The sequence below is a fragment of the Amphibalanus amphitrite genome, unplaced genomic scaffold (assembly GCF_019059575.1).
Source record: "Amphibalanus amphitrite isolate SeventyFive unplaced genomic scaffold, NRLGWU_Aamphi_draft 001313F_arrow, whole genome shotgun sequence".
Classification (NCBI taxonomy): Eukaryota; Metazoa; Arthropoda; class Thecostraca; order Balanomorpha; family Balanidae; genus Amphibalanus; species Amphibalanus amphitrite.
This window is the reverse complement of record NW_024882806.1, coordinates 6,524-31,964: the sequence shown is the minus strand read 5'-3', so window position 1 is coordinate 31,964 and position 25,441 is coordinate 6,524. Positions and strand designations below refer to the sequence as shown.

The following is a 25,441-nucleotide window of genomic DNA, read 5'->3' as shown; positions in this document are numbered from 1 at the left end:
TGATAGGCATTTCCGAGTTTTGCCGTCGACTGAAATTAACCGTCTCTCGCGCTTCTGGCTTTCAGCAGGCCACCTTTATACAAAAATTTAACTGAACTTTTTTAGCATGCGTCGGTGGCAAAAATGTACTATAATACAATATACCTACCTATGCAACATGTTGCAAAAGGTTCCTTTTCCACATCAAGGCCACTAATATTGTTAAACCAAAACTCTAATCATTAGATTTTTGGTACTAGTATACAATAAGTCAAAATAAAATAGGTGTATGTGCTAGGTAGGTGGGTTGTATGCTTAGGAGCTTGTCGGTTGGCAGGTTTAAGAAAGGAAGTTGTAACTTGTAGGTACAGGTATAAGGTAGAAGGTAGATAGGCTGTAGGCTGGTAGGTAATAGGTGGTAGGGTAGAAAGTAAGATTAGGTTAGGTAATGATGTTTTTCTTTCATTCAGACTTCTTAAACACTTTACGCAAGAGTAAGAGAGTAGAAGTCGGAATGAAGGAAAAACAATTAAGCCTGAACCAAACTCACATAACTACTAACCTACAACCTACCTACAACATACCAACACAAAGCAGAAAGCCTACCAGCCTACAACTTCCCAGCTTACAACCTACATACCAACCTACATTTTTTCGGAGTCCTTGGACTGGTATACCTACTTTTACCAGCTCATGAAAATTGAAATTTGTGCTCTTCTAGGGCTCAACAAATTAGAATCAAAATAAAAATTGTGTCAATATTAACAGTAAAAACATCTATTCATTGACAACTTTGGCAAGTGTTTCAAAATCAGGCAACAAATCCATACAGCCTTGCTTTTGATGCCCACCGGGCTAGCGTTGTTATATCCAACTTACAAGTACCTAAACCAGCAAAATTAGACAACCCAAGATTCCTTACTTCCAGTGTTATGTCCTGCCTTGCTTAAAACAGAAAAATCATAACCACAATCACAATACAACAACTCAGCTTTCATCACGGCGCCAGTCCCTTTCTTGAAACCATTCAAACTTGTTTGAAAATTGGACAAGCACTGAGCGCTACTCGCGAGAGTCCACTCCTGTTTTGCTACGTGTTCATGATCACGATATATCTCTCATAGACGTGCGCCGAAAAGGCCCGCTCAAAATCTTTGGTGCGTTGGCTCCTGGGGCCTACAAAACCCACCGTGAAGGCTCCCTGGCGGCTGGGGCGTTAGCTCAGCGTTGTCCCCTCGTGTCACCAGCATCCGATTGGTTCGCTCAGGGCTATTCTCGCCGCGGATTGGCTGGTTAGTCTGTTCGCTAGCAGTGTGCGGAAACGCCGTCAACAAATGCGATGCAGTGCGTTCACCATTTTCGTCACCAAATGTCTCTGGTGCCTGTCAGCTTCTGTCGCTTACAATGTAAGCGAGTAGGAAGTTTTTTTGACCTCTGCTTTCACATTTCGAAAGCTTTGTTTTTTTATTATATTATTGACTATTTTCTTGCTATTTTCGTCAATACGATGTATAAGATCGGTAAAGTTCATGTAAAAATATGCGTTTAAGTTCGACGCGTTTCGAATGTATTATACACTCATTTTTAAGTACCAGGGATGTGACACCTAATGGAACGCCATTGGTCACGGTTTTGCTTACTGAAGAAACTCCGATGACGTACTTGGCGACATCCGATGGCGGCCAATCAGAGCGCAGGAATTTGCTAACAAAAACCAGACTGCTGCTTGTGAACATTAAGCAGAGACAGTATTGGCGCTTTGGGCTCATTTATTTTCAGGGCGATACAAACGAGTCGTTACCGTCGTTATCATGATTAACCCAAGGGTATAGAACTCCGGGTTATTTTTGGGTTAGCCCTCCCATGTGTGGGGGTCGGATGGACCCCCCATGGTTTTTCGCGAATAACTCGCGTAAAAAGCGGCCGATCGCGACGAAACTTTTAGTACTTTCACATTGATCAATTTTACACCTACCCTGAAAATTTCATGACCCTGACCCAAATGATCTTTGACCTGTGACCTCTTTTCCGAGACCATGTTTGGCCGGAATCGCGATTCCGCGTATGTCGGCTCGCATTAGCCGCGCGTTTGCAAGCTTTTCGTGGTTTCAAACGTTGAAACATGTGATTTGATGTTGCTCCCATGCATTAGGGTGGGTGTCAAGGTCACCTCATGCGTGGCATCGGTGACCGCCGGACATTTAGGCTTGCGAAGTGATGTTCTGACCATCATGTTTTTTAGTTTACATTTCTTTTTCCAAGCTAACTAGCTTGACATTCAAACCTGACCGTTTTACCTTACTTTTGATTTTACACAAGAGCTGCTCATCGACGTAGGTAAACATAAATACCCATCCAAGTCCTTTCTTTCCCTCTTCGCGTCGACGGACCTGCTTCCCTTTTGCCGTGCCTCTCGTGTAGCATGGACAGGATGTGTGTTGGATAGCCATTTTCCACCAGCAAAGCCCAAATTTTGCCTATGCTTTTTTCCTCCTTCCCTGCGCTAGAGGAGTTCCGTAGCGCACGAATAAATTGACTCCTGGCCACGTTATGTGTTGTCATCGTAGGATGTGCAGAATGATAATGCAGTATGACACCAGAATTAGAAGGTTTTATGTGCAGTTCCGTTTCTACCGTAGCATATTCCCCACGTTTCTCGATCGTGACCAAAGTATCCAAAAAAGGTACCCCTGACCCCTCTTCTGAATGTTAAATAGTGAATTTTACGCATTGCCGAAGCTAGCACTGTTCGACATCGCTGATGCTTGAAAGCACACTGGCACTATTTCCGCGGAAAACTAGTAAAACGACAGAGCGCACGCAGGGGGCGCATTATTTGGCCTCACTACCATTGGATTTGCCAGTGTGGTGAATGCTGGTATTTGAGTACTGATTCATCATTCCAAATAACTCATTTCTATTTATAAAAAGTCTACTTTTACCTATTTTGCAAAGCCTGCAATCTGCAAATACTGCTGATTTTCTGTTATTTCTGGTTGATTGAGCCATAGGATGTGCGGTTTCAAAATCAATAAATACAATAAAAAAACAGTATGTTAATAGCTTTGATACTTGTGATCGCTTCCCTGATAATCGCATTGTAAATTTTTGCACACTGTGTCCCCGCTTGCCCATAACCTCCGAACAAGCGATTTTCACGTTATTCACAACGATGGCCGGCCGGACCACCATTTTCTTTTCAGGTTTAATTGTCCAAGAATCTCGTTCCCACCAATAACAACCCTAGTTCGGGGTACACCAAACGGCTTTGCAACTAACCTCTGTCTTTTACCACCTTCAATTGACCTAATTCCACGTAATCGGCATACTTATCCCAGCCCCCGTTCACGAGCCTCAGAATTCCTTTACCGTGACGTCACGTGGGCGGCAAAAATCCCTTCACCCCATAACGATCCATACAAATGAGGCAGAGTTTTGAGCTGGGCTGACGCCTAAGTTGAGGGCTAAAATATTATAAAGAGCATACCATTTGACTCAGTAAGGCTTGATTTTTCCAAAACCGGGCCTCAATAGGTCGAATTCGAATGAACCAAGCATTAATTTTGCCTTTTAGATGAGGCCTGCAAATTTCGATGAAGTTTTTTCTCGTGAAGGAAAAAAATAGAGCTACCAAATGCGTCTTGCGCCGCTTTTGCAAAAGTTAGATACTAACGCCATTTTCTATCAATAATATGCAAATTTATTATGATTTTGGCCAAATCGAATGGCAAACATTCACTTAACAATAGCAAGACTTCTATGAGGTGTATTGTTTTGGCGAGTGATCTATAGTATGGTTCAAAAATATCACTGGAACTTGGTATGCCTCATACTGCACTACCAAAGGAACTGAAGACTCGTATCTGAGCCACTTTGAATACAAGATAATGGGCTGAAGTGTGAAAAAGGCTGTGTTATGCCTTTCAAGAGAAGAAAACATGCCAGTATTGGTCTTTTTAGCACAAATATTTATTTCTAGTGAATATTAATAATGTGTAAAATCATAAAATGTTGAATTTCACTTGATACGAGAACAATCAACAGATCACCAAAGCAAGGGACCTGGTTGACTGGTCCATTTTTTACATTTCTCTCATCCAATAAGTACCTAGTTAATTGAGTAGAGTATTGTCTACCATTATAATTTGTGGTTAATACCTTAACATAGAACATTGTGAGCAACTGTCAGTGCTGCCGCAAGGTGCAAATGAGCAAGCACAAGTGCTACAGTGACATGAATCATGATGAATGTATTTCCAAGGTGGCATGTACAATAAATGTTACAAGGGTGGAGTATGTTCTTTTATGAAATGGAAATCATTTAGAGATACAAAAAAAAAAAACATGATTCAGAAGAATATTGGTGAGCTGATGATATTTAATGTTCGTACTTTAATAGCACCCATAAAAATCGTTTTCATTTTGTTGAGCAGTGCTCTTGAGAAAATGGGTGACCGGGACGGGTCAAGTAATTGAGTTGAAGAACTATGCTGAAATATGAATACAACACTAAACATTTTCAGCACAAAGAACCATCACCTTCTTCGTCCACTCCAAACACATCTATTTTTGAATGCATATTGCACACTCAGGAAACCTTTATGTAAGGCTGAAGCTGAACTGCAGGTTCATTAGCTACGTTAGACTGTGCCCACCGCCCACAGTTCCTTACATAAGAAGACCAGTGAGTGATGAAGTTCTAACTTCTAAATCATTGAAGTCACTTAGAAACATGGCCTGGCACATTTTGCACAGCTATTTCAATTTCATATAATCCAGCAAAAGATATTGTTGTGTCCGGTGATGCATTATGGGCAGTGTCCGGTGATGCATTATGGGTAGTGTCCGGTGATGCATTGTGGGTAGTGTGGAAAAGTGAAGGCCGAACCTTGGATGAGTGTGCCACGTGCTGGATTGGGAATAAAGCAAGTGGAAGCGGAGATTGATTGTACGGAAAGGGAAGCCGAAGCCGACGATACAACATTTGGCGACGAGGGAGTATTTCATTAACGGAAGCATGGCGGATTTTCGTTCCCTATCGGCGCCCCCCGCTTTCTTGCCTACACCTGGTGCGCCAGTTTTGCCGTGGGAGCAATGGCGCAAAGCTTTTGAAGTGTATTTACTGGCTTCAGGGGCTGATGATTTGCCTGATATACGTAAACGGGCTGTACTACTACACTGCCTGGGATGTGAAGGTCAAAATGTCTTTCAAAATCTCAAAGATACTGGTGACAATTACAAGTCGGCCATGGTGGCTCTGGAGGCTCATTTCACTCCAAAAGTAAACGTTGTGTCAGAACGTTACAAGTTTCGACAACGTTGTCAGCTGCCTACTGAGACAACAGAAGAGTATGCTAATGTGCTGAGAGGTCTAGCCAGTCGTTGCAGGTTTGGCGATCTGATGGAGGAAATGGTGCGTGATCAGATCATCGAGAAGACTCGGATGCCACGACTGAGGGAGAGGCTACTGATTGAGGCTGAGCATTGGCGAGGCTGATTGGCGCTCATGAGCAGCATCAGGGCATGGTGCGTTCGAAGCGACTCATCCGGCAGACCTACTGGTGGCCTGGTCTGGACGCGCAAGTCGAAGAAGCGGTTCGACAGTGTCCTGTCTGCCAAGAGAACGAGAAGACGCTGAAGTGCACTCCTACCCCGCTTCAGCCGATCGAGTTCCCTCCAGGCCCATGGTATAAAGCTGGAGTAGACATTGTAGGACCACTGTCAGGCCCGCGTCAGTGTCGCTACGCCATTGTGCTAATGGACTATCATAGCAAGTGGCCGGAGGTGGGATTCACAGAAGATATCACCTCCGCAGGAGTCATCTCCTTCCTGAACTCGGTATTCGCCAGGGAAGGGTACGTCCGGGAGCTCGTCACGGATAACGGCACCCAGTTTGTATCCGCTGAGTTCGAGGACTACTTGAAAAACAAGGGGATTCGACACCTGCGAAGCTCCAACTATCATCCTCAGGCCAACGGAGAAGTTGAGAGGTTTAATCAAGTGCTGAAAAGCACTCTGCGGTCAGCGAAGTTGGTGAACAAGCCGTGGAAGGAAGCTGTCACAGAATTCCTGCTACAGTACAGAGCTACGCCACACACGGCGACTAGAGTGTCTCCGTCGCAGTTGCTTCACGGAAGACTGATGGTCACCAAGCTGAATGCACTGCCGCCAAGACATACAGCAGTAGAGGACTCGGACGTACGTACAAGGGTCCAAAGGGCCCAGGAGAAAATGAAGATCTACACAGATGGACGTCGTCGTAGTCGTCCAGCACGGATCACTGTCGGCGATTGGGTGAGAGCTCGTCGAGTCGGTGGCTGGCACGGTCCACTGCAGGTGCTGAAACAGCGTGGGAAGTGGACATTCCTGCTGTCTGATGGGAAGGTGTGGAACGCGTCACGCCTCTGTCGAGCTGCTGAACCGCTGGACATCGCTGTCCCGCCACTCGAGCCGTCACTACCTGCGCCGGAACCTGAACGAGCTGTGTCGGAGCGTCAGTCGGAGGCCCCGGCTGCGGAGCCACAGCCGCCACGCAGCTCTCCGCGTCGGACCGATCCTCAGGTGTCAGTGTCGCAGGCCCCAGGTCGCAGGCTTAGGTCTGCTGACGAACGCCGCCCGCCGGCACATTTTCGTGATTATGTTATGCATGACTGAAGCATTGTTTATGTACTCGTTACGTTATGAGAGGGGGAACTTTGTTGTGTCCGGTGATGCATTATGGGCAGTGTCCGGTGATGCATTATGGGTAGTGTCCGGTGATGCATTGTGGGTAGTGTGGAAAAGTGAAGGCCGAACCTTGGATGAGTGTGCCACGTGCTGGATTGGGAATAAAGCAAGTGGAAGCGGAGATTGATTGTACGGAAAGGGAAGCCGAAGCCGACGATACAACAGATATATTGAACGACATATGGAAACCATGAATAATGAATGTGTACTGGAGTAGCCAATCTGCAAATATGGTAACTTCGACGAGATCTTGTTGGTGCAGGCTTATTCGGCTGGTGCGGATTTGCCATGGTACGGAGCGGATTTGGCTAATGGCTTGGTGCAGTGCGGATTTAGTGTGGTGGGTAGGTTAAGGTGGTAGGTTTTAGGTTGCAGGTTTAAGATTGTAGGTTGTAGGTAAGGTTAGGCCAGGTTTGGCTAGGTTTGGTTTGGTTTGACTTGATTAGATTAGCAGGCATCTCTGGATAGAGCGCCTCTCCCTGGTTGGAAAAACAAGTGTGGGGCTTGCTTAACGACTACCACATTTTTTCTAATGCATGATTTTACTAGATTTTACAATTTGAAACATGTCAAAAAACTGTTAAAGGCAATTGGTGTACATCGCTCAGACCATCACTTTGTCAATATAGCCAATGCAGCATCAGCATTGTTATGAGGGCTGATTATTGCATATCTGATGGCCATGCTCAACCCAAAATTTAAAAACATTCATAGCTGAATAAAAATGTAATCACTCATCAGCATTTCAATTTCATTGTGCGATACAAACCAACCAACCTCTGATGAACAGACACTATAAAGGAAAATTATGACAGAAAACCTGGCGATATTATAAGCGATCTGAGAAATAAAGCTAGAGTCGTCTGAATCCTTAATAGTCCGATCTAAAATCGCAAATTTGCCCATTATCACTACCTATTTTAAGGCAAAATCCACAAACAATACCCTATATGATACCTTGCATTATAAATGTCTCACGCAAGTCATTTATGTATTTGCCAAGGGCTACCAAATCGCTACCATATTTTGTGACGTCACCTGGGCGGCAAAAATTCTTTAGTGAACTAACCTTATAAGTAAAGTAATCTTGTACTTATCCTGTTGTGACGTTCCTCGGCACATTTATGCTTACTATTAACCCGCGCCCCGTAGGGGGGCCGAAACGCCCCCCCCCCTATCCTTTTCCGTCGATATCTCCTAAACGGCTGGAGATATCGCCACCAAACTTTCAGGACCCCTCCGCGCATCAATTTTACACAGTGTGACCAATTTTTTTCCAGAGGCTATGATAGGTTGGCCACAAATGACGTCAGAATGACGTCATGCTCTGTCATTTTCGACCGAAAAAGACCTTCGCGAGAAGACCTGTCCGGCCTACAGCTTTGAAGATACAGAAAAAAAATGATGAAGACATAAAAGGTGTAAAATTGACAGGACTACAAAACTGTTATCTCGGATTTTTGCAAATTGTGAGTTTTGACTCCCAAAAAGCAAAAAAGCATTTTTTTTTATTAATTAGCCAAAAAATCAAAAACGTTTTTGAGTTTCGAAAAAAAAAAACAGAAAAATGTGATAGTACCTACCGTCTTGTATCTACATACCAAATTTCAGATCGATACTTCGATTTTTGGCCAAGTTATAGCGAAAAAAAAACTGTTCAAAAATGATGACGTCAAATTTTCAAACTCAATTTTTGGCTATTCTAGACCTCGTAGAGGAAAACAAAGACCACCATTAGACGTCCCGTGACGAGCTGCATCGAATCAATACCCATTTTATGCAAATATATCAACTTTAAAATTTGACCTAATTTGACCTGACCTTGACCTGACCTTCACCAAAACGTGACTTAGGCTGGCCCCAAAGGCTGCCTAACCCACATAATCGCATTTGTGATGTAAAATGGACCACAAAACATGTATCACACGGCACTTTCATATTGTGAAAGTGAGCTGACCTCGCTGTGACCTGACCTGGTATCAGTGACCTCAGATAGCAAAGAATGTGTTTGACAAACAAAGTACCATCGATAGTTTTTAATAAATTACCAATTTACTCGATTTCACAACACATTTCTTGAAATGCCTGTGAACGGTGAAAATCCGACCTTTGACCTGACCTGTGACGTCATCTGTTTGACCTAGGTCAATGAAATTTGGTCACAAGGTAGTTTCCGGATGTGGCTATCGAACGCCGTTTGAATTTTGAAAACCGGCCGGTAAATTTCCGAGATCTTAGGGGGCGAAACGCCCCCCCCCCCTCCCCCCTCTACGGGTGGTAGGGTCCGCCGATAGCCCTATGGGGCGCGGGTTAAAAATTGGGTGTGGGATTGACCACCCTGGGTCGTCTCTGCGATAGCCTGGGGCGGTAAAAAGGTTCCCTCTGATTTGAGACATACTACGCATCATGTCAATAGCAGTATCATGCTTCTCACTATTCTCAAAGTGGTAGTAATGGCCAATAATGTGAAAAAATGGGTGTTAAGAAACTTTTGGGACACCCTGTAGAATATATTGGTCTGACGCCCATACCACCACCGTCCAGCAGTCACCACGGCCAACAGAACCTTCAGCACAGTATCCCACCCGTCCTGGGAAAAATGAGAATTAGTTCGTCATCCACATGTACCGTATACTAGCCGAAAACGGGCTTCCCATATTTCGATTAACCATTTAAGAGCATGAATTCAAGCCAGAGAATGCCAACTCCAACTTAGGAGTAGAAGTCCGAACGACTTCAGTGGTTTCAGCTCCGTCTCTGGCCAGAACTGTCCATTCCGATCGACTGCGGCTCCGACCCCGCAGTCCTCCGTCTCTGGCCAGAACTGTCCATTCCGATTGACTCCGAATTTTCCGACATATAGGAAATAAGCTATACCGATAAAGGACCACAAGTTTTTTAGAGGCAGGGCTACTTGAACAAGTGACCAGTCCTTAACCCGGCAGTTGCTGGGGTATTTCGCCACCCACCGTTTGCTGGGGGGGGGGGGGGGGGCGTTAAACGCCCTCAGCCGATAACTCGAGAACCAATAGGCGCAGCGAAACGCACGAGGCGGCAAACGAAAGAACGCGACGAGACACGTCAGATGAGTACTTTAAAGTTGAATTTTGAGGTCACAGGTCGGGTCAAGGTCAGGTCAAACACCTGAAATCGGGCTTTCAGTAGCATGGACTTCAGGACTTCGCAATGGGCGTCTCTCGTCATCAACTCTGTCAAAACGGTGCACAATCCATCATATAAGGCCTACAAGAGTGTCAGCTTCATGTAGGGGTCAGTCAAGCATAGGTCAGGGTCAAGGTCAGGTCAACCGGGTAGGCACATGTCCCCGAAAATCAAAACTGATATTCGCAGCCTGTGACACATGTTTTATGGGTAATTTGGGGCGTAGAACACGATGGTGACATTCATTTTGTCATATGTGTAAGTGTTTGGCTCAAAAATTCAATTTAACCCTCGCCCCGGCAGGGCATTTTTCATAACACGGCCTGGCAGGGGGGGGGGTCGATGCGACCCCCCTCGCGATTGGCTCCTATGGCATCTAGAAACACCAAATTTGGAAGGTAGGTGGGCCCCCTGAAGTTCTCGCCCCTGTGCAAATTTGGTTGCTTTAGGTCAATATTTAGGGGGGTTTTGGGGGGTATAAATGTAAAAATTTCGCTAAAAACAGGTCAAAAGTTTTTCGCTTATAACTTTTGATCTAATCAAGATAGAGCAGAAAGAAAAGCACCAGTGAACCCAGCACGTCAAGGCGCGTCGAATGGTATACTTTTTAGCCTGCTTAAGTGTACTTAAAGTTTTTCTTAAATTTTAAGTAAACTTTAATTAATTAATTAAGTTCAAGTTAACCAAATTGCATCATATCGCATATCGTTCGATTCGGCTGATCACAAGGAACACAATGACACCATTTTTTAAGCTCTAGCGTCATTATGTGCCAAGTTGTTGGCAAAAACGTCATTTGACCTCAGTTGACCTCATTTGACCTGACCCATGGATAAGTACACCAAACAAAGAAGCACCAAGTGACCTGCTGTTAAGTACTGTGGTTTCAAAGCACAAAAGTGATAGAACGAAGCGGATATCTCCAGTATTTTCCGAATTTAGTATTTTCCCATAGGCTTAACATTACGACGTAATGACCTCTAGGCTCTAACTGACCTCAGGTCAGTGACCTAAAAAAAAAACGAACTATATGTTATACAACTCGGTGAACTTAGCACATCCTGAAAGTTTGAAGGAAATCAGTCCAAAACTGTGAGTTGGACAGGTGCAAAAAGAAAATTGAAATTTGACCATGACCTTGTACCGGTTTTTCTGACCTCGTGACCTGACCCAAGGTCACCCGGACCTGAAATTTTCAGGTCATATGTAAAAAGGTTGCCCCATAGGCTGTGCCAAATTTGCGCCGCCGTTTTTACGCTATCTTTGAAAAACCTTAGGGGGGTCGCATTGACCCCCCCCCCCCTGCCAGGGCGAGGGTTAAGAAATGCATGTATCATGGTCGTGAAGTAGTCACGAGAAATTGCCAAGATTCAGTTCAAGATTTTGGAAAATGCAGATCGAAAATCAATAATCGAAGATAGCCATTTGATTGTTCATGGCATTGGCAGTCTAATGGCGTTTACGGCATGTCTGTATGTCTATTCTGTGATTTTATATGATTTTTTTAACATATGCCGTTTTTGGTCGAAAACTCAGAAATCATGACGTCACTAAAACCTCGATATCTCAAAAAAATTTCCGACCGATTTTTTTGAAACTTTGTCACAATAAACTTCCATCAATTCCCTACAGGTACCCAAAATTTGGCGTGCCTGCGGCGCGACGTTTTTATGCTATGGCCCGGCGAAAAAAGTGGGGGCGTTTAATGCCCCCCTCCCCCAGCAACTCGCGGGTTAAGTGTTCTGGTAACAAACTTGTTACACGGGCTGCAAAATCGATGTGTTTTGGAGCCGTTTTGCCAAGTGATTATTCCCATTCTGGCAGCGCTTCGCGCCGCTGATACATACTCAAGTCAAAGAGAAAAATTGATTTGTGACTAATAAAGCCACTCCCACGCAGGTAGGGGAGAGTGGGGTAATTTGGCCGCTTTTTTTAGAAAACGATGTAACTAAAAATCGACAACACATTTCTGCATTTTCTCAATGCTGACAGGTGTGGCATTCATTTTACTTTCTTGGACAGTAAACTTGAAATGATTGAGTAACTACTTATATTGAAATTATGGCGCATTACAAAGGTCTGCAAAGCGGCCAAATTGCCCCACTAGCAGGGTTATTTGGCCGGGGGTGTGGGGCAATTTGGCCGGTGTTAGTTTGAGGCCATGATTTTTTGTTATAAGCGAGTCAGCTTCACATTCAGCAATAATGCGTGTCCTACGACGCATTTGAAGCATTTTGGAGGTTGACTCAGCCGTCACAGGGGTCGAAAATAGTAAAAATTAGCGGCTCTAGATGCGATTACAGTTTTTTACGAATAACTTTTGAAGGAATCAAGTTAGGCAAAACTAAAAACACCATCGTAATTCTCTCGTCATTCCGCATCGAAACATGTATGTGTTAACCTCGAGAGGTCAAGGTCAAGGTCAAGGTCAAGGTTGGCTTCAGGTCACGTTACCTCAGGTCGCTTGATCTCAAGGTTACGTGAGTTCAAGGTCATCATGTATATCATTCGATGCGCCTTGACAAGCTGAACACAATGAGACCATTTGCGCGGCTGTATCTTTTTTCGGTAAGTATTTATTAGCAAAAAAGCGTTAGGTAACCTTTGATGACGTCACATGCCCTTACAGCTGTCCAATAGGAAATATGGCATCAAGGTAGTCAAAGTTGGTCATGGATTATGTCCTTTATGGTATAATTGACCATGACATCTCGGCCGTCCCAGCATAGTGACTCTGAGCGCACCGGCCAAGTTGCCCCGCTAGTCCCGGCCAAATTACCCCACATTGCCATTCTGAAAAATTTTGTCTATAAAGTCGTCATGGCTGTACAGAACTAGATGAAATTGCTCTTGGAACCGCTGAACACCCTCAAAAATAGCGCTATAATGTTTTAATTCGTTTACAGCCCAAATACTACATGTTATACAAATTATTAAACGGAAGTAAAAGTTATTATTTTCTAACGTAATTCACCTTTTATTAATTTTGAATAAAACTAAGAGGGGGAAAGTTTTGACATTTGTTCTCGAGTTAGTTCTGCCGATGACAAATGAATAGAGACTAAAGTTATTTCATTCACTTTTATCAGCTTTCGTACAGGTGGGGGCGGCCAATTTACACCACCGGCCAAATTACCCCACTCTCCCCTATGTATGCATTACCCCATTGGTGGATTGGTGGCATACGCCAACAATTACACCGACTGCTACAGGACGAGATGATTTGGCCATAACCATGTCAAAATGAATCTGACTTCAGACGTGTACCTGTACTGTGGTACTGCAATGTGAAGGAATTTGGCCCATCATCATAAGACAGATGATGCATCAGCCTGAAGAAGTGAGGTAGCAATACTTTTTTTAGTCCGGCGATCCGTCCCCCCCCTATCGAAAATCCGTGTCGACGCCCCTTCACCCACGAAATGGGTGCTAACTGGGTGTTGTCCTTTCACTGGGGCTCGGATTTGAAAAGCTATCAGTATACCCGCGACCGTCATCTGGCTGGTGAGATGCTGGACGTGGCCGTGGCAGTCTGTCTGGTGAGATGCTGGACGTGGCCGCGGCAGTCTGTCTGGTGAGATGTTGGACGTGGCCGCGGCAGTCTGTCTGGTGAGATGTTGGACGTGGCCGTGGCAGTCTGTCTGGTGAGATGCTGGACGTGGCCGTGGCAGTCTGTCTGGTGAGATGTTGGACGTGGCCGTGGCAGTCTGTCTGGTGAGATGTTGGACGTGGCCGCGGCAGTCTGTCTGGTGAGATGCTGGACGTGGCCGCGGCAGTCTGTCTGGTGAGATGCTGGACGTGGCCGCGGCAGTCTGTCTGGTGAGATGCTGGACGTGGCCGCGGCAGTCTGTCTGGTGAGATGCTGGACGTGGCCGCGGCAGTCTGTCTGGTGAGATGCTGGACGTGGCCGTGGCAGTCTGTCTGGTGAGATGCTGGACGTGGCCGTGGCAGTCTGTCTGGTGAGATGCTGGACGTGGCCGTGGCAGTCTGTCTGGTGAGATGCTGGACGTGGCCGTGGCAGTCTGTCTGGTGAGATGTTGGACGTGGCCGCGGCAGTCTGTCTGGTGAGATGCTGGACGTGGCCGTGGCAGTCTGTCTGGTGAGATGCTGGACGTGGCCGCGGCAGTCTGTCTGGTGAGATGCTGGACGTGGCCGTGGCAGTCTGGCTGGTGAGATGCTGGACGTGGCCGTGGCAGTCTGTCTGGTGAGATGTTGGACGTGGCCGTGGCAGTCTGTCTGGTGAGATGCTGGACGTGGCCGTGGCAGTCTGTCTGGTGAGATGCTGGACGTGGCCGCGGCAGTCTGTCTGGTGAGATGCTGGACGTGGCCGTGGCAGTCTGTCTGGTGAGATGCTGGACGTGGCCGTGGCAGTCTGTCTGGTGAGATGCTGGACGTGGCCGTGGCAGTCTGTCTGGTGAGATGTTGGACGTGGCCGTGGCAGTCTGTCTGGTGAGATGTTGGACGTGGCCGCGGCAGTCTGTCTGGTGAGATGCTGGACGTGGCCGCGGCAGTCTGTCTGGTGAGATGCTGGACGTGGCCGCGGCAGTCTGTCTGGTGAGATGTTGGACGTGGCCGTGGCAGTCTGTCTGGTGAGATGTTGGACGTGGCCGCGGCAGTCTGTCTGGTGAGATGCTGGACGTGGCCGCGGCAGTCTGTCTGGTGAGATGCTGGACGTGGCCGCGGCAGTCTGTCTGGTGAGATGTTGGACGTGGCCGCGGCAGTCTGTCTGGTGAGATGCTGGACGTGGCCGTGGCAGTCTGTCTGGTGAGATGCTGGACGTGGCCGCGGCAGTCTGTCTGGTGAGATGCTGGACGTGGCCGTGGCAGTCTGTCTGGTGAGATGTTGGACGTGGCCGTGGCAGTCTGTCTGGTGAGATGTTGGACGTGGCCGCGGCAGTCTGTCTGGTGAGATGTTGGACGTGGCCGTGGCAGTCTGTCTGGTGAGATGCTGGACGTGGCCGTGGCAGTCTGTCTGGTGAGATGCTGGACGTGGCCGTGGCAGTCTGTCTGGTGAGATGCTGGACGTGGCCGTGGCAGTCTGTCTGGTGAGATGTTGGACGTGGCCGTGACAGTCTGTCTGGTGAGATGCTGGACGTGGCCGTGGCAGTCTGTCTGGTGAGATGCTGGACGTGGCCGTGGCAGTCTGTCTGGTGAGATGCTGGACGTGGCCGTGGCAGTCTGTCTGGTGAGATGCTGGACGTGGCCGTGGCAGTCTGTCTGGTGAGATGCTGGACGTGGCCGTGGCAGTCTGTCTGGTGAGATGCTGGACGTGGCCGTGGCAGTCTGTCTGGTGAGATGCTGGACGTGGCCGTGGCAGTCTGTCTGGTGAGATGCTGGACGTGGCCGTGGCAGTCTGTCTGGTGAGATGCTGGACGTGGCCGTGGCAGTCTGTCTGGTGAGATGCTGGACGTGGCCGTGGCAGTCTGTCTGGTGAGATGTTGGACGTGGCCGCGGCAGTCTGTCTGGTGAGATGCTGGACGTGGCCGTGGCAGTCTGTCTGGTGAGATGCTGGACGTGGCCGCGGCAGTCTGTCTGGTGAGATGCTGGACGTGGCCGTGGCAGTCTGGCTGGTGAGATGCTGGACGTGGCCGTGGCAGTCTGTCTGGTGAGATGTTGGACGTGGCCGTGGCAGTCTGTCTGGTGAGATGCTGGACGTGGCCGTGGCAGTCTGTCTGGTGAGATGCTGGACGTGGCCGCGGCAGTCTGTCTGGTGAGATGCTGGACGTGGCCGTGGCAGTCTGTCTGGTGAGATGCTGGACGTGGCCGCGGCAGTCTGTCTGGTGAGATGCTGGACGTGGCCGTGGCAGTCTGTCTGGTGAGATGCTGGACGTGGCCGTGGCAGTCTGTCTGGTGAGATGCTGGACGTGGCCGTGGCAGTCTGTCTGGTGAGATGCTGGACGTGGCCGTGGCAGTCTGTCTGGTGAGATGCTGGACGTGGCCGTGGCAGTCTGTCTGGTGAGATGCTGGACGTGGCCGCGGCAGTCTGTCTGGTGAGATGCTGGACGTGGCCGTGGCAGTCTGGCTGGTGAGATGCTGGACGTGGCCGTGGCAGTCTGTCTGGTGAGATGTTGGACGTGGCCGTGGCAGTCTGTCTGGTGAGATGCTGGACGTGGCCGTGGCAGTCTGTCTGGTGAGATGTTGGACGTGGCCGTGGCAGTCTGTCTGGTGAGATGCTGGACGTGGCCGCGGCAGTCTGTCTGGTGAGATGCTGGACGTGGCCGTGGCAGTCTGTCTGGTGAGATGCTGGACGTGGCCGTGGCAGTCTGTCTGGTGAGATGTTGGACGTGGCCGTGGCAGTCTGTCTGGTGAGATGTTGGACGTGGCCGTGGCAGTCTGTCTGGTGAGATGCTGGACGTGGCCGTGGCAGTCTGTCTGGTGAGATGTTGGACGTGGCCGTGGCAGTCTGTCTGGTGAGATGTTGGACGTGGCCGCGGCAGTCTGTCTGGTGAGATGTTGGACGTGGCCGTGGCAGTCTGTCTGGTGAGATGCTGGACGTGGCCGTGGCAGTCTGTCTGGTGAGATGCTGGACGTGGCTGTGGCAGTCTGTTTGGTGAGATGCTGGACGTGGCCGTGGCAGTCTGTCTGGTGAGATGTTGGACGTGGCCGTGGCAGTCTGTTTGGTGAGATGCTGGACGTGGCCGTGGCAGTCTGTCTGGTGAGATGTTGGACGTGGCCGTGGCAGTCTGTCTGGTGAGATGCTGGACGTGGCCGTGGCAGTCTGGCTGGTGAGATGCTGGACGTGGCCGTGGCAGTCTGTCTGGTGAGATGCTGGACGTGGCCGTGGCAGTCTGGCTGGTGAGATGCTGGACGTGGCCGTGGCAGTCTGTCTGGTGAGATGCTGGACGTGGCCGCGGCAGTCTGTCTGGTGAGATGCTGGACGTGGCCGTGGCAGTCTGTCTGGTGAGATGCTGGACGTGGCCGTGGCAGTCTGTCTGGTGAGATGCTGGACGTGGCCGTGGCAGTCTGTCTGGTGAGATGTTGGACGTGGCCGTGGCAGTCTGTCTGGTGAGATGCTGGACGTGGCCGTGGCAGTCTGTCTGGTGAGATGTTGGACGTGGCCGTGGCAGTCTGTCTGGTGAGATGTTGGACGTGGCCGTGGCAGTCTGTCTGGTGAGATGTTGGACGTGGCCGCGGCAGTCTGTCTGGTGAGATGCTGGACGTGGCCGCGGCAGTCTGTCTGGTGAGATGCTGGACGTGGCCGCGGCAGTCTGTCTGGTGAGATGCTGGACGTGGCCGCGGCAGTCTGTCTGGTGAGATGCTGGACGTGGCCGTGGCAGTCTGTCTGGTGAGATGTTGGACGTGGCCGTGGCAGTCTGTCTGGTGAGATGCTGGACGTGGCCGTGGCAGTCTGTCTGGTGAGATGTTGGACGTGGCCGTGGCAGTCTGTCTGGTGAGATGCTGGACGTGGCCGCGGCAGTCTGTCTGGTGAGATGCTGGACGTTGCCGTGGCAGTCTGTCTGGTGAGATGTTGGACGTGGCCGTGGCAGTCTGTCTGGTGAGATGCTGGACGTGGCCGCGGCAGTCTGTCTGGTGAGATGCTGGACGTTGCCGTGGCAGTCTGTCTGGTGAGATGTTGGACGTGGCCGTGGCAGTCTTTCTGGTGAGATGTTGGACGTGGCCGTGGCAGTCTGTCTGGTGAGATGCTGGACGTGGCCGTGGCAGTCTGTCTGGTGAGATGCTGGACGTGGCCGTGGCAGTCTGTCTGGTGAGATGCTGGACGTGGCCGTGGCAGTCTGTCTGGTGAGATGTTGGACGTGGCCGTGGCAGTCTGTCTGGTGAGATGCTGGACGTGGCCGTGGCAGTCTGTCTGGTGAGATGCTGGACGTGGCTGAGGCAGTCTGTCTGGTGAGATGCTGGACGTGGCCGTGGCAGTCTGTCTGGTGAGATGTTGGACGTGGCCGCGGCAGTCTGTCTGGTGAGATGTTGGACGTGGCCTTGCCGGCAGCACCCCGCTCGGTCTGGAGGACGTCTCGCGGTACCCGTTTCTGTTTGCCGAACTGCTCCGCGACAGCTCCTGGTCTGTGCTCGACCTGCAGAAACTAGCCGGCCTCAACCTGATCAGAGCATTCAGACAGGTGGAACAGGTGAGGGACGGCTAAAATACAACATTGGGTAGCAGACTTTACCATCATCGTGGCCCAGAGGACAAGGAATCCGATAAGTGAGTCAGTAACAGCGGGTTCCACGATAGTTGAACCACGATAGTTGATAGTAGCAGTAACAGCGGCTGAGCGTTGCCTTCTTGGAAATTGTCGACATTCGACCTGGAAATCGGCAAAATTTTGCCTTCAATGACCTCTGGTGACCTGACCTTTGACCTGACCAAAAAATTGACCGAAGTGATTTCGTCAATTATTTTTGGCGCTCTTTCGAACGCCGCCTTCCGCGTATCGCTACGTGGCCCAGGAGCCGAGTTAGAAGGGGGGTGTTCAGACACCCCCCCCCCCCCAGCAGGGCGTGGAAATCCAGGACCCCCAGCCGGGCGCGGGTTAACTGGTGAAGCTGACTATGAGCATCCAGCGCGCAAGGTTTGATGAACAAGTGGCGGAGAGCACTAACAGCCCGGCTGAAGGTGTTCCTCTCCTCCCGTGGGAGGGCCTCAAAAGCATCTCGTGCGAACCCGGTCAAGCACAGCGGCAGGGAGCGCAGCTTGAACTCATCATCAAAATTGTGAAATGTGTAGAACGCATCCAGATCAGCCAAAAATATGTTGCAAGCTGAACCACTCTCCCCAGAGAATTTTGGCGCCCCTAAAGAAAATCCACCGATCGCCCCGCGGCGCACGTCCCCAGATCCACTCTGCTCCCCGTCCCTGGGATTCATTTTGCCAAAATGGCACACCTATCTACACATCACAAAGCAAAATACATACACTGCAAGATACACTCATCACACAAGCAATCGATACATTTATCTTATTGTCGTCGCCTGTCGATGGAGATCCTCGCCGTCGGCCCATCCATCCAGGCCGTCAGGAGCCGCAGGAGCCGGCGGCCGCGGCGGTCAGCTGACGCACAGCCGGCCGAGCGACGAGCAGCGTCACGTGACTGCTGACGTCACAGCAGCTCTCGGCCAAAGCCGGCGGCCGAGGAGCGGCGGCTGCAACTTGAAGACGACGAAGAAGACGGCTGCGACAGCGGTCGCCACGAGCGACGGCGACGGCGGACGCACTCGGAGGCGAGCATCGCAATCACAAGGACCGCCACGATGGACGGCGGCGACGACCGAACTTGAAACGGTCACTTCAGTCGCCACGGGTCGCCACGGCTGGCAGCGCGGCGACGAACGACGAACTTGAAAATTAAAATCCTGCAGCAATCTAGCGTCAGCCGTCAGCGCCAGGTGGTGGCCGGCACCAGCTCAGGCCAGCCACTGCGCGCAACGCCGAAGACTGAAGGGGGCTAGCTGGCCGCTCATCTCACAGCCTGTCGAGCCAGCGGGGCTCACGGAACGGCTGCCAAACAAACAGCGGTAGAGCTGGCCACCGAGACACAGAAAGTGCAGCGTCACCATAGTTCTGGCACGAGTCACTGATAGTCTCGACTCAGGCACAAAATCATGGCCCAGGCGGGACCAGACACGAAAACTCACAGTTCTGAGTTCACCGGATGCACTCGCGAGGTAGGCCAGGCCCAGGGCCGAGCACCGAGAGGGGAGCCAGTCCGAGTCGAAAACATCAGTTCATTTGATCTTCGTTCTTGGTAGCCGGTAGGTATAATATCCGAATCAGTTCATCGTTACCGGTTACGGCTTATCACGAAAGAGCGAAGCTCGTAACCCGCTGCCACCAAATAAAGACATGGCCGTGAGTGATTAACCGTAAAGCATAGTCAAAGTATATTTTGAACACCAAGACCAGTTCAAAGCCAAAGTCAAAATCCAAGTCCGAATCACAATCAATCCCCCCCGTCTCGAACATGACCTTGAGACGACCTTTGGCACAGAAGGTTCCAGAGGCGAAACCAATCAGCGGCTGCCCTGGCGTCACAGCGCCAGCCAATCAGCAGCCGCCATCACGCTGCACACAAGCAGTTGCCGCAAGCTCGGCATATAGCCCACGGCGCGTGACCTGCGGCCGCGGGCGCTCGCAGCGGCAGAGTCCCGAGTCTGACACAGTCTCGGAGCGGCAGTCCACTGTCAGCACAATAGGCGGCGGCACGGGAGGAGGAGCCGCCTTCCTACAATACGTTCTGGATTTTTTATCCACAAATCACCTTTACAATTCGATGTCTAGTGCGTGCAGCCCCTACTTGTGGACATGCATGACTGCATGAGTGCCAGATGGGTGAGGCGTGAGATTGTCCCAACAGGGTTGGGCAGATAAATTGGGACAAAATACATATTTGCATTTAGAACGCCGTAGCTTAGCAATTTGGAAACATAGGCATTTCAAATTTGGATCACATATTGTCACGCCAATTTTACACATTTATCACCAAATATGGTCACCGTGGTCCACCTGCATTAGTCCTTATCGGTGCCTGGACTGGCCGCACGCGCGGCGAGATCTCCCGTCTGAAATGGCTCGTAATTGTAGCCAACTGGCACTGCTGAGGCTCACCACAGTCACATGGGGACGTTCGTTAGACTCACCCGCAAAAACGCCCCAGCAACCAGAATTGTGTGGGCTGAGGTTTAATGAAGAAGGGAGCATTTTCTCTTGGGTACAGTTTGCGGGATCCTCCGTTTCAGGAGATTTTGTATTTAATTTACTGTATGCCGGGGAGCTGACTCCTCGAAGAGCATCACTCCATGCAGGATGTTGCCTTCTTCCATCTTGTTGATCCGAACTGCCGGAATAATGGTTAGGTACCATGTAATGGCGAACCCCCTCCCGATTCCGTAAATAAATAACACCGACGGACAGCCTGACTACTGGTCCTACCGTGCTCACCGTCTCGGTGCATCCGGGTTCGTCATGCTGCTGTGGAGGATCTCCCACCATCGCGACCTGCTGCGGCTCGTCGTCCTGCTGGCCGTCGTCGACGCGCTGGTGCTGGCCGCCACACCCGCCGCAATGCCACCCTGGACAGCGTTGTCCCCGGCCCGACACCGGCACCGGCGCTCTGGGCTCCCTGCCACCCTGGTCTCGGAGCGTGACCTGGACCCGGAGCCAGCGGTTCGTGTGCCCGGCGCTGGGTCAGCCCTGCCCTGTGGCCGATCAACCGAGGCCGGCAGCCGGCCTCATCGGGCGGAGCGCGGCACGAGGCGCGGCAGGCGCGCGCCCGGGGCCCGGCGCCGGGGGAGCAGAGGCGGCCGCCGCCGCCGCGGAGACCTCTCTTCGATGACGGCCGGCGCTGCACCCACCGTGGGACTTCTCAACATTCAGTCCCTGAAGCCGAGGATTCCCGACCTGAATAAAACGCTCCATCATGGAAGCTATGACCTGATGGCACTGAATGAGACGTGGCTACGGCCCACTACACCCAGCCGCCTTCGCGTGCTACCGGGCTACCGCCTATTGTGCGCCGACCGGTCGGACGGACGAGGCTACGGTGGAGTCGCTCTGGCCGCCCGGGACAGCATCAGTGCCTCCCCGCTCAAGGTCACCACGGAGCCCGTCCCCAACAGCAGGCTCGAGACCTTGTGGGTGATGGTGAGGCCTGATCGCCGACGGAGGTTCGTCCTGGGAATCGCCTACCGCCCGCCGAGACGCAGCGCGGTCGACCTCGATGCAGACTTCTCCGACCTGGAGGCCCAGTATCAGCGCGTGGCCATTGACCATCCAATGACAAACATTTTACTGTGTGGAGATTTAAACTGTGACCTACTAAAGCCTCCCAGTGACCCAGCTAGACTCAGATTATCCATGTTTTTATCTGACTATTCACTCACTCAATCGGTTAAGTCTTCAACGTACGTCTCTGGCTCTTTACTCGATGTGATTTTATCAAACTGCTCTTATCTCGTGAAACGATGCTCAACTGTTTTTTGCCATTTTAGCCCACATAGACTTGTCAAAACGCTCATAAACGTTCCTCGTCCCCGTCAACCGAAACGTATTGCTCGTTCGCGCTGTCTGCGCCGTGTCAGCACAGCCGATTTTCATTTAGATCTTACTTCCGCTGACTGGACCCCAGTTTTCACTGCCCCTACTGTCACCCTGAAATGGAACTGTTTTACCGACCTGTTTTTACCCATTGTCGATTCACATGCCCCCATGCGGACCATGCGGATTAGGAATGCTCGTGCGCCTGTTTTAAGTGAACCTACTCGCGATCTGTTATCCCGTCGCCGCGCCGTGCTCGCTACACTCGACCACAGCTCTGCCGAATATAAACGGGTGAACCGGGCCGCCCGGCGCGCGATCAGACACGACAGCTGTCAAGAGATTCGGCGGCGGCTGCAGGAGGAGGGGCGCGGCTCGGTGTGGAGGGGGTACGGTCGGCAGTGGGGAGTGGTCGAGACGGCCGCACCACGCCAGACATGTCGCCCGACGAGCTGAACCGCTACTTTGTGGAAGTGGGACCGCGCGTGTCTTGTGAGGCGCGTAACTCGGGGGAAGCGCCTCACTTACCCTGCAGACTACCGCGCGTGGGGGCCTGCGCGTTTTCACTGTCACCCCTGTCACTGTCTGATCTGCGCTCTATCGTCTTCTCCATGAGCGGTTCGTCCGCTCATGGAGAGGACGGTATTTGCATCCGCATGGTCCGCATGTCGTTCGACGCGATCGGCACGGTGCTCCTGCATTTGGTCAATTCCAGCATATCTCTCCGACATACCTCAATCCTGGAAACATTCCCTTGTCCATCCAATCCACAAAGCCGGCGATCCTTCTAACCCGTCCAACTTCCGTCCTATATCCATTGTCCCTGTCATCCCTAAGATTGTAGAACGAGCCGTTCATCACCAGCTCTACAATTACCTCAACAACAATTACCTCATATCATCCACCCAGCACGGTTTCCGGCCTCGTCACTCGACTGAAACCGCGCTAGTATCCATATCCGATCACATCCTATCCGCAAACGATCGGGGAGAGCTGTCACTCCTCTGCCTGCTGGACTTGAGCAAATGTTTTGATCTGATAGACCACGACAAATTACTCACAAAATTGCAGCTGTACGGAATTGATATCAATTGGTTTGCTTCTTATCTTCGGAACCACACACAGAGTGTCAGCCTCACTGACACTCTGGGGAACACCAAAAAATCAGCTCCACTTCCCAACAACATCGGTGTTTTCCAAGGATCCTGTCTCGGCCCTCTGCTCTACTGCGTCTTCGCCAACGACCTCAGTCTGTTCGCCGAGGACGCAGTAGTAGTAGAGTACGCTGATGACACCCAAATTTTGGTTAGTGGCAAAAGTACAGAGTTCTCTAACGTAATACAGAAGATGGAAATCACATTGGCCTCACTTGACAGATGGTTTCGTACTAACGGCTTGAAAGTAAACGCTGAAAAAACTCAACTGATGTTGCTGGGAAGCAGCTAAACTTTGCGCAATGCCCAAAGTTTCACGGTAAAATTCGGCGATCACAACATTTCACCTATTTCGGAAGCAAAGAACCTCGGCCTCATGTTTGATCGCACGCTGAGTTGGGGCACTCATGTTGCATCAGTCATACGACGCTGTTTCGGCATACTCAGTGGTCTGTCACATCTAAGGAGCCGCCTGCCATCGTCCGTCCTCTCCGTGCTGGTCAACGCTCTGGTCCTCTCGCAGGTCCGTTACTGTATCACGGTATATGGCAACGGCTCAAAGAAGAACCTTGCCAAAATTCAGAAAGTTCTAAATTATGGGGCAAAAATGATTTTCGGCCGCAAAAAGCATGATCATGTATCGCACCTGCTTGAGGAGCTAGGTTGGCTCAGCGCGGAGAAGCTGGCATCTTATCACACTCTCTGTCTCGTACACAAGGTGCGCAATCACGGCGAGCCCCAAGCTTTAGCCGAGGGCTTTGTCACTGTGGCAAATAGGCGCGAAGCCTTGGGGACACTGACCAGGACGACTCGCCAGGACCGCGACCTCTATGTGCCCCGGTCACGTACCGAAATGGGGAAGAGGCGCTTCTGTTGTCGCGGTCCTGCTCTCTTCAACTCACTACCATCGATACTCACTGAGCTACCAGTGACCGTGTTCCCTCACCACCTCAAACGTTACCTATCTGAACCACCGGACTAATGTTTACTTTTACACCGTACTGTGACGACGTTTTATCGATTTGACCCATTCACCTGTGTGCGTGTATGTTCCACCCCATACTTTTATGACTTTGTATCTTTGACGAGAGGTGGTAATAGCCACAAGCACTGTGGATCGCCTTAATAAATGTCTATGTCTATATATGTCTATGTCTATGTCTAAATAAGGGGGCCCCACGTGACCGTCAGAAGTCACCGAGTAGAATGCCATCACCGATGTCTGCTGCATGCTTTTTGGAACTGAGATCACGTCTTCTGGGCTGGTTGCGATGTTACATGGTGTTTGCGGTTGTTCATATGTTTGGTTATGGGGATACCATCGTCGAAAAAGACCTGCACGTGCTTGCTCGCTTCTCCAAGCCCTTCAAGAGGAAACAATCTTTTTAACGTCACAGCTGCTTCAACATCTATATTGACAGTTGATTTGCATCAATGCATAAGAGTACATGTTTGAGGTGCTGGTATATCGCTTTCTCATGGCGCGGCTACCTTCGTTGTAAGCTCGCGCCACTGTTTTCGCGAGGATCCTATGATTTAACTGAATTTTGCCTTTAACCCGCGCGGGGCTGGGGGGGGTAAATTTTACCCCCCCTCGCGAATTTTTGCGATATCTCAAAAACGGCGGCGCGCAGCGCCGCCAAACTTTCAGTACCTTTTCTTACATCAATTTGACACGTTCCCTGAAAATTTGAGCGAAATCCGTCGGAAAATTTTTGAGAAATTGACGTTTTAGTGACGTCATGTTCGCCATTTTCGCCTCAAAAACGGCAAAAGTTCAAACGCCGCTAACATCTTCATTTTTGAAGGAATCAAGGCGTAAAAAAAAGGTTATACGTAATTTTACTTTGTCTATCAAATGGCTATCTCGGTTTTTGGAAAATTTTGGATTTTGGCCTGAATTTTTTCAAAAAACTGACTTTTTTGGGAAAATCATTATAAACTCCAAAATTTTGAGTCTATCGAAAAAACCGGAATATATGTCAGAGAAGTGGTCTATGTGCACCTACATACCAAATTTTAGAAGAATCGGTTCAAAAATGTGGGAGTTATTCAAAATTTTATGACGTCACGACACACAAATTTTTTGAAAAATTACTTTTTTGGAAGTTCTAGACCTCGTACGGAAACAAAAATAGCACCATTCGATTCGCCGTGAAAAACTGCATCAGATAGACACCTTTTTAGGCCTTAACAACCAACTTCAAAATTTGACCTCACTTGACCTGACCTTGACCTGACCTCGACCTGAAATTCATCCAGAGGTGGTCCATATCACTTATTGAGTGTGCCTATTGAATTCTATGAGTAAAATGACCCATAAAACATGTGTCGCACATGCCCTTTTCTATATTTTGTTTTTTGGTGACCTGACCTGACCTGATCTGACCTTGACCTTGACCTCTGAATGATATTGTATGCAACGAATATTG

General features: G+C 50.2%; 1 protein-coding gene across 1 annotated transcript in view; it reads left to right on the top strand.

The window, feature by feature from the left end:
* LOC122372084 (dipeptidase 2-like) overlaps window positions 1-17,980 on the top strand; it is a 156,894-nt gene extending 138,914 nt beyond the window's left edge. Inside the window, exon 6 of the mRNA XM_043348959.1 lies at window positions 17,812-17,980. Coding sequence (XP_043204894.1) covers window positions 17,812-17,965 — 154 coding nt within the window. The 3' untranslated portion in view covers window positions 17,966-17,980. The remainder of the gene's footprint in view (window positions 1-17,811) is intronic.
* The last annotated feature ends 7,461 nt before the right edge of the window (window positions 17,981-25,441 follow it).